We start from the raw sequence: 14825 nt of genomic DNA on the forward strand, positions 1-14825 counted from the left end.
CGTCCGAGACGTCAGATAGGATATGTCACCTAGTGTCATATTCTTAAAGGGTCACATAAATAGTGTGGACTTTGCGTCTGCTAAGCGGTTCAAAATGAACTGTTAGGCGGAGATGGCGGTTCAATTTGAACTGCTTTAAGCACTGATAAGCCGAAGGCGAAACGCGAAGAAATCGAAACAGATAAACCAGCCTCCGACCACAATTCGTATCGGCCGATCTCTATACTTTCTTGTATCCGGAAATTGTTTGAAAAAATGATTCTCTTCCGCCTAGACAATTGCGTCGAGACAAATGGCTTGCTCTCAGATACACAATTTGGTTTTCGACGGGGCAAAGGAACGAAAAATTGTCGTGCGTTGCTCTCGTTCAAATGGCATCTGCCCGTACAGAACAAATGGCATCAGTCTTCCTAGATATCAAGAGGGCTTTCGACTCAGTTTCAATACATATCTTATCTGAGAAGTTGCATAAGCATGGTCTTTCACCAGTTTTGAATAACTTTTTGTATAATCTATTGTCCGAAAAACGATTCAGTTACATGGGTCTTTAGCAGGGCTCATGTTTAAGCCCCCTTTTATACAATTTTCACGTAAGCAATATTGATGAATGTATCTACACATCATGCACGTTAAGACAACTTGCCGACGACAGCGTTGTGTCTGTTACAGGACCCAAAGCTGTCGCTCTCCAAGGACCATTACAAGATACCCTCGAAAACTTGTCGACATGGGCTCTTCAAATGGGTATCGAGTTCTCTACGGAGAAAACTGAGCTGGTTGTATTTTCAAGGAAGCGAGAACCAGCACAATTACAGCTTCAACTAAGGGGTGAAACCATAGCTCAGGCCTTCACATTTAAATATCTCGGGGTCTGGTTCGACTCCATAGGCACGTGGGGATGTCACATTAGGTATCTGAAACAAAAATGCCAGCAGAGAATTAATTGTATTCGCACAATAACCGGATCTTGATGGGGTGATCACCCAGGAGGCTGTACCAAACAACGATATTGTTCGTGATGGAATACGGATGCTTTTGCTTCCGATCCGCGGCGAACACCCATTTCATCAAACTGGAAAGAATTCAGTATCGTTGCTTGCGTATAGCTTTGGGTTGCATGCAGTCGACTTATACGATGAGTGTAGAAGTGCTGGCGGGCGTTATACCACTTAAAAACCGATTCTGGGATCTCTCATATCGATTGCTGATTCGATGCAATGTCTTGAATCCGACGGTGATTGAAATCTTTGAAAGGCATGTCGAGCTTAATTCTCAGACCCGTTTTATGTCCTTGTATTTTGATTACATGGCTCAGAATATTAATCCTTCTTCGTTTGTTTCCAACCGTGCTCATTTCTCGGATACTTCTGATTCTACCGTGTTTTTCGACACATCGATCACGTACGCCCTCAGATGATCATTAATATTTTTTATTATAAATTCATAGCAGTTGACTGTGAAAGGATGTTTTCCTCTGATGGGTCAATTCTCAAAGGATCCACAGGCTTTGGTATCTTTAATAAAAACGTCACCGCTTCGTACAAACTCAGTGATCTGGTTTTAGTCTATGCGCAGAATTAGCTGCTCAATGAAGCCAGGAAAGTATCCCCCATATACTCTGGAGAAAATACGGGAACACTTGAGAACTTTATCTGGTCGGTCTTATTTAATATCCTTAGTCTGGGTCCCATCACATTATTCCATTCCAGGCAATGAATAGGCAGACTCACTGGCTAAGGTGGGTGCATTAGAAGGTGAAATTTATGAAAGACAAATCTGCTTCAATGATTTTTTTTGCATTTTTCTTCAGAGGATACTCGAAAGTTGGCTAACTTCATGGAGCAATGACGAACTGGAACGATGGCTATACTCCATTGTTCCCAAAATATCGACGAAACTTTGGTTCAGAGAGATGAACGTGAGTCGCGATTTCATTCGTGTGATGTCTCGACTTATGTCAAACCTCTACATATTCACCGCACATCTCCGGCGTATTGGGCTAACGGATAGCGTGGCGAGGGTTATCAGGACATCGAGCATGTCGCTCAGAAAGTATAATCTCCACTTACAGATTCGACACTAACATCCGCCCGATTCTCTCGATCCCCGTCCCTGTCCACCATCTTCATTGGAACTAACAAGATCTTATTTTTTGTCACTAACTTTTCGTTCCCTCTTTCCCCGTCTCTTCACCATATCGATGGCAACTAATTAGATCTCCGTAGTTTTCAGACATTTTGTTTCCATACCCCATTTTTATCTCGGTTTCCACAATATTTACTTTTGTTTTTCATTCTCTTCCGTAACATCACCATCACCGCCTACGGTTTTACGCTCCAGTCGATGACCAGCATGCGGGCCACCCGCCGAGCCTTCGTAGCCTGGGGCTGTTTCCCGCAAACCCACACGAACCGAAAGGAAGCGGCCTTAGATAGCGCCATCTGGAAGACCCATGCAATATTCAATTCACCGACCACTGCCAAAGGCCAGCTGAAAGCTGGATTCTCGAAAATCCGAGACGACATAATCTAATGATACTATTCTAGTTTTAAGTTAGTCATTAATTAAGATTAGAAAAAATCCTTGGCATCTTAGAGCTTTAGCAGTGTGCCTAAAAATATATTATATTATTGAATAAAAAATAATAGGTATAATGTAAGATTGTAGAAATTTTTATAGCAAAACTAAAATTTGACAGGCTATTGAATGAAATGAATACAAGCCAAGTATTATCGTTCATGTACAATATTTGAACATATAACTTTTATATAACCTGTGATACAAACAATGTCGCCTGGTGAACTACTGGCGAAGATATCCAAAATACTTGAATGGTCTCTTGTCTTCAATCGTTCTTTTGAAAAATAATCCATGCTTGCTCAACTCAGGCATATAAATGGTTGGCAAGTTAGTCAATACATAAACATATAACCTCATGTTAGTCATTCATAATTACTAATGATTCAAGGCTGTACTGTAAGAGTAATCACTAACAATAACGATTGAATTAGCATATATTCAAAATGTGAAGGATTAAAAAAATTCATCACGTCCAGTCTTCTTTACAAGCCAACATAAAGATAGGTAAGCCCACTGCGCTCAATCACTGAAAAAAGTTCTGGTTTCTGTGTGTCGATTTTGCCTTTCTCATAAAGAAAGGTTATGCAATCACTTGAAAAACCGACTAGTGAAAATTGCCCCGGTATCCGGTTCCGGAAGCACCGGAAATAGTGGTCATATGTAGAAAAATGTATCATTTGACTGATTTCCACAAACTCCAATTCAAATTAAAGAAATCATCGTTAAATACGGAATTCCCGAATTTAATCCGACTTCCGGTTCAGTAAAGTGTGTTCAATATTGTACACCGTCTCTTAAACCGGTGAAACAAAACACGTAGAAAATTTTCTAAACTGGTGTCAAAACTACACAAATCGATAGCCATTATCAGAAGGCTATTAAACAAACCGGTTCCGGCTAACCTGGTTCCCGGTATCCGGTTACGGAAGCACCGAAAAAAGTCTTCATATATACCAAAGTGGATCTCACTCATTGTTCTCAACGATAGTTCGATCGATTTCCACAAACTTAGATTTAAATCCTAATCCGAATTCCGGTTGCGGAGTTATAGGGTAAAGCGTGTTCAATATTGTGCACCGTCATTTGAACCGGCGAAACCCAATACGTAAGAAATGTTGTAAACTAGACTCAAAACCGTTATTCCCAATCTTTGAGTCTAATGAAAGGTCTTTTGGTCCTACCATAACTTACTGCATATTTTCGGATACAACAAACATTTAAATCGTCATTTAGAGTGCGATGGCAAAATTGTATAAAATGTTCAAAATTTTTATAATAACTAGTAACGTTTGTACGTCATGTTAGTTGGTGGCCGTACGCACCGACTTCGATTATACCGGTTCCGGTGCCGAAAGTGCATATAATAGTGAACCCACTTCGTTTTCTTAAGGATGACCCACGCGAGCAAAGCTCTGTTTCATTCTATATGTTATACTATTTAAATCACAAGCAATCCCTTGGTTTCTTTAAAAAATCGAAAAGAAAATTTTTGAATAGAATACCACAATATTATGCATTAGAAAAAAACAGGTTTTTGTTTTACATTCGAAGAAATGAGTGGCTTAAAGGACTTAGGCGTATCATTTGTATAGTTTTTTGTTTGATTTTCAGGTTTGCTCTGTAAATTTAAGGTCGTTGATTTGACTTGTTGTTGTCTAAACGAACGAGCGTTTAATTTTTTTCCCTGACAGGACATTTCAAATAATTGGAATGATGATTTCCATCACAATCACATTTACCACAATTCAAACACCATAAATCCATATGACAGTTTTTGGTACCATGACCGAAGACTTGGCAACGACGACATTGCGTAAGTTTGCAATAACATTATACCATTTATAATGTTCCCAATGAATTTTAATGTGGAAAATGAAATGATCTTTTTCTAAAGTTTTCAAATTGTTTACATCACTTCGAATGAAGTGTATTAGGTGAAGATCATGGCAAATTTCAGAGGGTGGTTTAGAAGTACCATTCGCTCATATTTTCATAAGTGTTTCTTGGGAAGTGGCAAAACCAAGCAATTCTTTTAGTTCTTTTTTAATTTCATCAGTTCTTTGATCATTTGATAAGCCTTTCAAGACAGTCTTTAAGGGTCTATCTGATTTTATACCATATGAAAAAAAATTATGAAATTTCTCGGACAAATAACGGAGAAGACGTTCGTAATCTTCCGATACATCAACCAGGACTCGACATTCTCCTCTTCGTCCGAGTCGAAATGAGACTTTTAATTCCGAGAGATAATTAGAAAGGTCAATACGGAATGCTTTGAAGTCGGAAATCATCACCGTCACTGGAGGCATAGATTGTTGTTTCTTTCCAAAACTACAAGCGTCCATTTTGGGAATTTTTGAAGAATTTTTAAGGCACAAATCTTCAAATAACTAGGGGAACGTGTCACTTGAGCCAATTAGTTCTGAAATATTCTTATATTGCATAGGATTTAAGGAAAGGAAGCCCGTCCGTTGTCTTTCATTTCTACATTTAGTTTCTGTAAGATCGTCTATGATGTTAGAAATATTAGGAATAACGAATTGGGATTTCTTCCGTATTGTGTTACTTTTAACCTTAGGCTTGTTGCAATTCCGGTTGGACACAGACATTTTTGAAGATTTTAGATTTACTAGGTTAAATTAGTCTTCGATTAGACTCCTAGTTTGGTAAAGTCTTGATAAAAACTGATTTTGTGGTAGTCTTAATTAAGACTTATTAGCTCGAAGAATAATTCTTTGGATGGCTAGACTTAAGAATGTCTGACTAATTGTTTATCTTCAAAAGGACTGTTAGTGATTCAGGTAGCCTTGAAAAAGACTGAAGTCAGGAGCCAGTTCGCGTGCGGTGCGAACGACTTTCAACACCGACTGAAGCTATGGTTGATTTTGTCACGGTAATAGCCAGTAACAACGAAAACACAACCTGTCAGCTGGAATGCTCTATACTGAATGATTTATTGGAAAGGTCCAAAATGAATCTTGTGTCGATTGTTTATTAAAGGTTAATGAGAAAGGCACCATTACACCACTAGGTGAATAAAAACAGGTTTTTCAAGGATCTGATTTCCGAATCCAGAAATACTGAATCATGTGCTAAAACATAATCCAGTATTTCTGGATCCGAAAATCAGATCCGCCTAAAATTCAACAATAGCCTGTGGAACCATAAGACTGCTCATTTAAATCTTAGTTTCGTAGAATTGGTTCAGCCATCTTCCTGAAAAGTAAGTGCATATTTCGTTACAAACTCACACAGATACACACACTAACATACTCATACGTTATGTTTTCGTTTTGGTTTAGAACTTAGTTTCAGAATATAGGCAAAGCAAAGTCTTGGTATTACATTCCTGTAGTGGAATTTTACCTTCTGTTTCAACAGAGTTCGCAACCAATTGAGACTGTACATAGCCATTGCAAGGCTGGTGCTACGATCCTATTGACACTGCGACTCCATTCAGGTCGGGGCTCGAAAATACCGCAACTGGCTTGTAAAAATGTAGGCTCAGAATTCAAAACTGAGACTCTGGAACTCAATCCAAATTCTGGATTCAGGAATTCCTGGTTCCCGGTCGCCGGTCCGGAGGCACCGGAAATTCCAAAATGGATCTCACTCACTTTTCTCAGCGATGGTTTGACCGATTTCCAGAAACTTAGATCCAAATGAAAAGTTTCACAGTCCTATTCGGAATTCCCGATTTTCATTTGGATTCGACTTCCAATTCTTGAGTTATAGGGTAAAGTGTATTAAATATTGTACACCGTCGCTTAAACCGGCGAAACAAAACACGCAAACAAATTTTCAAACTGGTCTCAAAACTACGCAAATCGATAGTCGTTTTTAGTAGGTAATTTAACAAACCAATTCCGTCTATCCTGGTTTTCGATCGCCGGTCCGAAAGGAATCGGAAATAGTGGTTCTTTTGTTCCAAAATAAATCTCACTCACTTTTCTCAGTGTTGGTTTGACTGATTTCCACAAACTTAGATTCAAATGAAAGGTCTCACGGTCCCATACTTAATTCCTGAATTTCATCCGGATCCTATTTCTGGTTCTGAAGTTATACTATAAAGTGTGTTAAATATTGTACACCGTCACTCAAACCGTCAAAACAAAAACCGTAAAAAAAAATTCCACACCGGACTCAAACCGATATTCCCAATCTTAGGGTCAAATAAAAGGCCGTATTGTCGTTTAGAGTACGATGCAAAATCTTATAAAATCTTCAAAATTTGAATGAAAACTAGTAGAGTTTGTACGTCATGTTGCTGGGTGGTTGTACGAACCGACCTCGATTATTCCGATTCTCGGGTTTCGGTGCTGAAAGTTCTTAAAATAGTGAACCCACTTCGTTTTCTGAAGGTTCTCCTAAGCGAGCAAAGCATTGTTTCATTCTGTATGTTATCAAAATTAATGCACAAACACCATTACACTACTAGGTGGAATAAAACAGGTTTTGCCATTCTCATATAGAAAGGCTATGCAATCACCGGAGGACCGAAGGTCATGTACCATTCGACTCAGCTCTACGAACTGAGCAAATGTCTGTGTGTGTATGTTTGTGTGTATGTGACAAATAATGTCACTCGTTTTTTTAAGAGATGACTGAACCGGTTTTTTTCAGACTCAGATTCAAATTAAAGGTCTTACGACTCATAGATCGCTATTGAATTTTATCCCGGTCCGACTTCCGGTTCCGGAATTACAGGGTGATATGCACCAAATATATGAGAAAAAAAATTTCACTCACTTTTCTCCGGGATGGCGTGACCGAATGTCACAAACTTAGATACAAACGAAATGTTTTATGGTCTCATATATCTCTATTGAATTTTATCTCTATCCAACCTCCGGTTCCGGAATTACAAGGCAATATGTGCGAATCTAAGAGAAAATGTGCATTCAATTTTCTCCAAAATTTCCCAACTGAGTTTTACAAGCTAAGATGGTCCTGAGATTTTTCAAAAATTCCCCGAGAAGTTGATCTAGACCCTACTTCCGGCTCCGGTATTACAGTGCGATTAGTAAAAATTTTCTTTTTCATGAGTATTTTTTCACAAGCGATAGCGAGATGAGGTGTTCATTTTTATAAAACTTGCTGGTAAATTTATCTAGTTGGCAGATACTCTGGGGTTACTAGTGCCCGGTTTCCGCTTCCGAAAACACCGGTAATGGTGAAAAAAGCTCCAAAAACGAAAACTCAGCAACGGTTAAACCGATTTTCACATATCATGATTCAAATTAAAGCTCTAAGTGTCTTAAATAATATTGTTAAATTTCATCCAGATCCAACTTCCGGTTCCAAAATTATAGGGCAATGAGTATCCAAACTTTCAAACTGTCATACAAAATGATGCAAAATCGGTACGCATATGTACGTGCTGATACGGAAGGAAAAGAAAACGCACCCGCCTAGCACACAGCGCGCCTTGTTCAATTTTGTATAGCATGCAGGGTGGTCACATTTGATATAACTATCTATATTAATTTGATATAACTGCTTACATATTGAAAAGGTGACTTATTGTTATTGGTGGTGACTTAAACCAAAAAATTTTTTTGATTTTATTCAAGTTTAAAAAAAATTTGAAGGAATCTTCTAGTGATGAAAATATAAGTAATATGCGAAACCCAGAGAACCATTTCGTACCTATATCGCAAGCTATAATCGCATTATGCGTTCTGTTATATATTATAATAGAATCGCAGAGCATACTGCAAATATGGCCTATGCGTGCAAAAGTGGAGGCGATATACATGCAATTTCGAAAAATCAAAAGCTAGATGCGATGTAGTAAAGCATTTAATGCGATTCAGTTTATCAGCTTCAGTGATTTTCTTTTGTAATGTATGCGATCGTAGGTATATTGTTTTGAGAGTTTATTCAAGTGTCTATGCGATTCTAACCATACATCCTACTAATAAGCAAAAAATAACAACGAGCTTTTATGGATCGAGGCTCGAACCTGAAACTTGTGGATCGTGTACCGAGTTTTTCTACTCTCATCCATACCATAGCTGTTGATAAGCACGATTTCAGACGAATACATTCTTCTTTTATCTTACAGATGACTGAGTCACATCGCATATCTAAGCATAACTAAAATCTTACAGTGAGAAATAACTCATTACGTTTTATGATGTAAACTATCATTCACATTCACACATATGTGTTCACAATACATCGTAGAAGAGAAGGTTTATAGAATTTCTTATTGTGAGGAAGTTCGTATTGTTTCACGAACAAGTCTGTTGTTTACATAAATGTTCCATGATACTGATAATTTTCAATTATCCTAACCATTTTTCAAACAAGTGTTCTTGAATTTTCAGTGAAACACTCCGCATTAGAATGCAACCAAATATTTTTATATTCAGCCAGTAAAGTCAGAATTGTGAGCCAATCGCATTGGATGCTAGGAATTATCATCTTGTGCGAGGGGTTTTACGTACAATGCGATATAATTCAGACAAATTTTGGATATCATGTACAGCCAAACATTTATGGAAGTAATGCGAGTTCAATTCTGTATACGGCGAGGTTGTTCAAACAATTATGCGATTGTGTGCTCATCGTCGCAATAAGCTTGTGCGATAGCATCATATGGGGAAAAATGTAAACTTCAGTTATATGATTATGCGATGGTGATTATGAACAGCGTTTTAAACGATCTAATTCGTGCTACCTTATGCGATTTGTGATTCTCTGGGAAGGCATCATTACACCACTAGGTTGATTAAAAAATGATTAAGGTCATTCGCCTCTTCGGCCAGCAAAACTTTCTGACTCTATGTGCAGGGTGAAGAGTCGTATCCAGGTGAACTGCGCAAAGGGCATCGACTTGCCCATCACCCGTTCACCCAAAACATAAGCTTTTTTCAGATCTGATTCCGAAACTAAATTTTGGATCTTGAAACCAGGATTTCAGAACTGCCTTATGATCCAGAATTCTAGTTTAGTAGTATTCTAGAACTAAATCCATGAATTGAGTTCTTGATCTGGATTCTGAATTAAGTCCTTGTAGTAAATTAAAGTTCCTAAATCCTGATTTTAGATACTGCTGCAGATAAATAAATGATGAAAAAAAGTATTCAACAGTTGTGAACATCGGACAAACTATAAACAACCGTTTTTGTTTCCAACCATTCCAACCATTCCAATATTCCTAAAGAACGAGGCAAAGTTTTCCTCCACGGAGTATGTAAAACTAATAAAAGAATGTTCGGTAGAATATGTTTTTCGTTAATAAGTCGATATTCGGAAGTGTGGCTGAAGCATGTCAGTTTTTACTCGTATTCACGTTCTCCAGTTATATCTGTGACATTACCCATACACCCTTTTTGTAGTGATTGCTTAGTGATTGCTTAACTTCATTTCTTTAATCTTTTCTTGTTGATTCACGACCTATAGATATAGCTGCTATTCCGGTCATAAAAATAAAACCCGTTTTAATCCACCTAATTCCTTCGATTCTTAAAATAATAACCGAAATCGGTTTGTTTGACCGTCTGCTGATAAAAACTATCAATTGGAGAAGAGTTGAGGTTGATTTAGAAATTTTTTTACGGTTTTTCGCCCGCCTTTTCAGTGATGGTATAAAATTTTTAACTCACTTTACCCTATATTTTCAAATCTGAAAGTCGGATCCGGATGACATTCAGGAATTACGTATGTGACCAAAGGACCTTTTATTTGAGGACAAGTTTGAGAAAATCGGTTGCGCCATCTATGAGAAAATTTAGAAAACATATTTTCATTTGTTTGCTCATTTTACCCCATAACCAGAAGTCGGATCCAAATAATTTTCAGGAATTTTGTATGAAACCACAAGACCTTTTATTAGAATCTAAGTATGTGAAAGTCGGTTCAACCAACTCCGAGAAAAGTTAGTGCAAAAAAACGTTTCATACACATATACGCACATACACAGAGAGAGAGAGAAAGAAAAAAAGACATTTAGCGTACTCGACGAACTGAGTCGAATGGTACATGAAACTACTGTTGGCGGAATCTTCATTTTCAGTACTGTACCACTTTGAAAACTTTTTTCACAATAGTTTGATACAATCGAATTGAACTAACTAGGGCTTCTCGTAAATTACCCCAAAAACAAAGTCAAATTAGCACCAACTTTTATTATATATTCTATTATAACTAAATTATCGGTGTAGAATCGCCAACAGATAATTCTGAAAAGTATTCAATTGAACTGCGCAAAAGTTAACTATTCTTCATTTTTAGGGATACATCTGATTGATAATAACTACAATTTTGATTTTACCATTATATCACGAACGTTCCAAAAAAAATCCATCGAATAATTCACTGAATGTAGTTGAAAAATTAACGCGTTTATTGTTCATTTCTAATTTAGTTTCATTTATTCATAGAAAACAAAGTATATTGTAAAAGTTTTGCAAGTAATTGTTTTGTTCTTATTTTTCGTAAAATTTCTCACTGTCGAACATAATAGTTAGATATTAGTTTAATTGTTTACTCTTACTGTTCACATTTCACAAGAAAATTGTACAACTATCCTTCATGTCAAAAGTTATCGAACTACTGTCATCTACAGAAGACGAAGAAAGGTAAAATTGCAGTTCAGTAGCAGAACCAAGGTAGCCCAGATGATCGAAATCAAGAATGATCCGCAAGTTTTAATACAGAAACTAGGGTTGTCGAATCAGCGAGCGAATAATAAATCACCCAGCACGTTTAGATTTAAGCTGTATTTACATGCAATATTCAAAGTAAGATAAAATGTGTGGATATAAATAATAATAACAGGATAAATAAACAAAATTACAATGCAAACCTTTGCACTTACTTGAAATAGCCCATTTTTTTCCCAATTGCATTCCTTGTAAATAGTATCCCATGTCATTTGAGCAATTACTTGTCAATAAATTACGAACGTCACTCCACTTAGATCCTATGTTACGTATGTCAAAAACATCCAGTAGCTCGTTCAAAACAACTAAGTTGTTGTACACTGTAAGATTTTGTTCATCTCTGCCGGTTGTTGGTAATTCGGGAGTTATTGGCTTAGCTGATATTCCACTCATAAATATAAACACATATATCAAAATCTTCATTTTCAAAACTGCTCCACTTTGAACTTTACTCACAAAAATATGATGCAATAAAATTGGGTACTCTCTTTTCTCTTCAATTATAGCCTAACATCAAATTAACAATAACTTCTATTATCATTTATCAGTACAGAATCTAAAACAGAAAATTCGAGATCACGTATGTACGAATCGAAGATCAAGTTCCAAACCATACCAATGTACAACCCTTTAACCGGCTTAATGTAAAGACAGACGTAAGCGAACTGAACGATCGTCAAGGCAGTAACCCACAATTCACCAATCTCAACATTTCACGTGTTTGCCTACCCTATTACGGCATGCACAACGGCTTCATAAAAACGGCTGACGAAAAGCTTCACCAAGCTAAGTGATACATTGCGGCTGGGATGTGGCAGTGCGATGTACGAAAGTATAAGTTGAATAATTTTCAAATTTTACAGCGAAACTTTCTTTTCCCTTATTTGCTGTATCTGGTTGTGTGCAGCAATGTTATACAATAACTATAGACACGCATGTACAAACACAGTGACATAAATATCATAACAGCTGAGTTTTTGTTTACTGCATGTGGTAACATGTGATTTTACGGCTGAGTACAACATATACTGCTTCGTCAGTGACTGTCACCACTTGAACATGAAATGACGGCATAGCAGCTAGAGAACATCTTCAAGCTGAGAGCAGCAAAAAATTAGGCAAGAAGAAAGAACGTTGTGATATATATATATAAATATATATATATATATATATATATATATATATATATATATATATATATATATATATATATATATATATATATATATATATATATATATATATATATATATATATATATATATATATATATATATATATATATATATATATATATATATATATATATATATATATATATATATATATATATATATATATATATATATATACGGTACAATCGTTCTTAAAATATTCGACCCATGAAATACGAAATCGAAAGTCGATTTTTTCTTGTATTTTTTTTTACTAAAATTTTGCATATGCATGCTTAGGGTAAAATGTAGCAAAATACGCGCGTCGAGTTTTTGATCAATTATTCAAAAACTGAAAATGAAACAAAATGATGAAGCTTTTGCCAATCAAACCCAAATTTGATAAAGTTAACATAAACTTTTCAGCATTTTCTGTATTACTTGCGCGCTGCTGTTTCGTATGGTGGTGGTGTGAGAAATACTCGGTGGGCTCGGTGGTATTATATCAGCCAAATATTACGTACCAAATAATGACACGAATTTACGCAACATTAAATTTTGTGTTAAAATAACAATGTATTATAAAAAATCATTCTAAGTGACTGTCGTTTATAATTCCAGTAAAGTCTAACTCTGTTGAGCTCAATCAATTGATGTTGCTGAAGCAATAATGCTTTGTTGTGTAATATCATATAATTGGTATTACTTCAGATTGTATAGCATTGATTGTTCATTATACAAAAAATAAAATCTATGGGTGTGTAATGTCAGAGACATAACTGGATGTCGTGAATACGAATAAAACTGACACTCTTTCTTTATACTTTCGAATATCAATTAGTTGATCGATTGTATGCATTGTGCAAGCTTTTCTCTTTTTCACTACTAGAATTTGAAACGATACTCTTAAACTAAAGTACAGATTAGTTACATTAAACATTCTGACACACAATTAAATATTACGAAATAACCAGTATAGTTCCTTATGATAAAATAATGGTGGTTCTGAAAGGAACCTTTCATTAATGGCTTCTAAGTCGGTGCTATGCAGAAAGCAGAAGTTCTACTACAAACTACAAGTGGTTGAAAAAAGGGCCGTATACAGTATAGTGAAGAAAATTCCGCATAATTCTTTGGGTATACAATTATTGTTCTAAATAGAACTATACAGAATTTTGATGTCAATCATTTCGTTTTGGATTTAAATATTTCAGTGAGAAAAGTTATCAAAATACCGTACGAGATGAATTTCTGGCATTCAGAAGGGCCAAATTGTGTAATTCTCTAAGATATTAAAAACTGTTGGGAATTTTGCACTGCAAAAATTGCACAAAGCTAATCAAATTATCCTGAAAACTGGCTCGGTGATCTGAGCGTTTGAGGCTTTACACCACGCAAAAGGTCTACTTTCTTTGCCGACTGCTCCTCCTGACGACCGAAGTCCAAATAAGACTTTCACGCTTTATACTTGGTTTGTTCTTACTGATGTTGGTGGGAGACCCTCACATCGACATCCAGTTTCGTCTGTAGCAATGAAAGAAATGAGCAGTTTTTATTCAAAGATTACCTTTTCTATTTGTTCAGTAGATTCTGATTTGTGCCTGACTATCTCAAAATCGTCGTCCGGATGCGAAAAAGGCAAGCAAGCGTGATGAATTTTCCTCATTATTTCCAACACTTTTAGAAAACTTTGTTTTTCAATTATTTTTAAGGTTTTTTCACGCTGTTGAAAATTTCATCACGAATTCCTAATCATATTACCGATAGTTTGTAGAAAAAAATATTTTGTTAGGTTAAGTACATCAAAAGATATTCGTGATAAAGTTCTGCCCATTCTTGTACAGAGTGAATTTTGAAAAGTCGCCTCATAGTAAAGTAAGTCGTGTTCAGGACAAAAGAACCGATTTGAAGAATTATGGAGTTAGGAGCTGGACCTGAGCTCAAGAACTAGATTCAGAACTTAGAGCAGACTCAGAATTCAGTTGTATTTTAGTAGACTACAATTTCGAAACTGAAATCAGTTCCGGAATCTTCTTCCAGAATCCAGTTCAGCACGTAGGCTCTGAATTCTAAACCCATATTCCGGAACTAAGCTCTGAAGCTTGAAGACGATTTCTCGCCACGACTACCAAAATGGGTTGCATAGAGTACAGTAAAATGTCACATAATTCTTTAGGAATATAATTATGATTCTAAAAAGAATCGAACAGAAGAATTCTGGAATAAGGAACTGGTCCTGAGTTCAAGAACTAAATTTAGAACTAAGAGCAGACTCAGAGTCTCGGCTTGATACCTGAGCGTTTGAGGTTTTAACCACGCAGAAGGTGCACTCTCCGTCGCTGTTGGTTGATGATATCGCTCCCTCGACGACCGGAAAGCAAATGTTAAATCATTCTCACGACGTCTGCTTCCATCCAAC

The 14825-nt window shown here is 36.4% G+C and overlaps 1 protein-coding gene across 4 annotated transcripts in view; it reads right to left on the reverse strand.

Moving 5' to 3' along the window:
• Nucleotides 1-12010, reverse strand: part of LOC131430684 (O-acyltransferase like protein) — an 812547-nt gene extending 800537 nt beyond the window's left edge. Inside the window, exons 1-2 of one of the 4 annotated variants that reach the window (XM_058595837.1) lie at nt 11869-12010; nt 11408-11808 (exon numbers count right to left, since the gene is read on the reverse strand). In XM_058595837.1, the coding sequence (XP_058451820.1) occupies nt 11408-11675 (268 nt within the window). In that variant the 5' untranslated portion in view covers nt 11676-11808; nt 11869-12010. Of the gene's footprint in view, nt 1-10861; nt 10981-11407 lie in introns of those variants that run through there. The other 3 variants (XM_058595839.1, XM_058595836.1, XM_058595838.1) reach the window with 3 other exon arrangements.
• Between the last annotated feature and the right edge of the window lie 2815 nt (nt 12011-14825).

This window comes from Malaya genurostris, chromosome 2 (genome assembly GCF_030247185.1).
Source record: "Malaya genurostris strain Urasoe2022 chromosome 2, Malgen_1.1, whole genome shotgun sequence".
Taxonomy (NCBI): domain Eukaryota; kingdom Metazoa; phylum Arthropoda; class Insecta; order Diptera; family Culicidae; genus Malaya; species Malaya genurostris.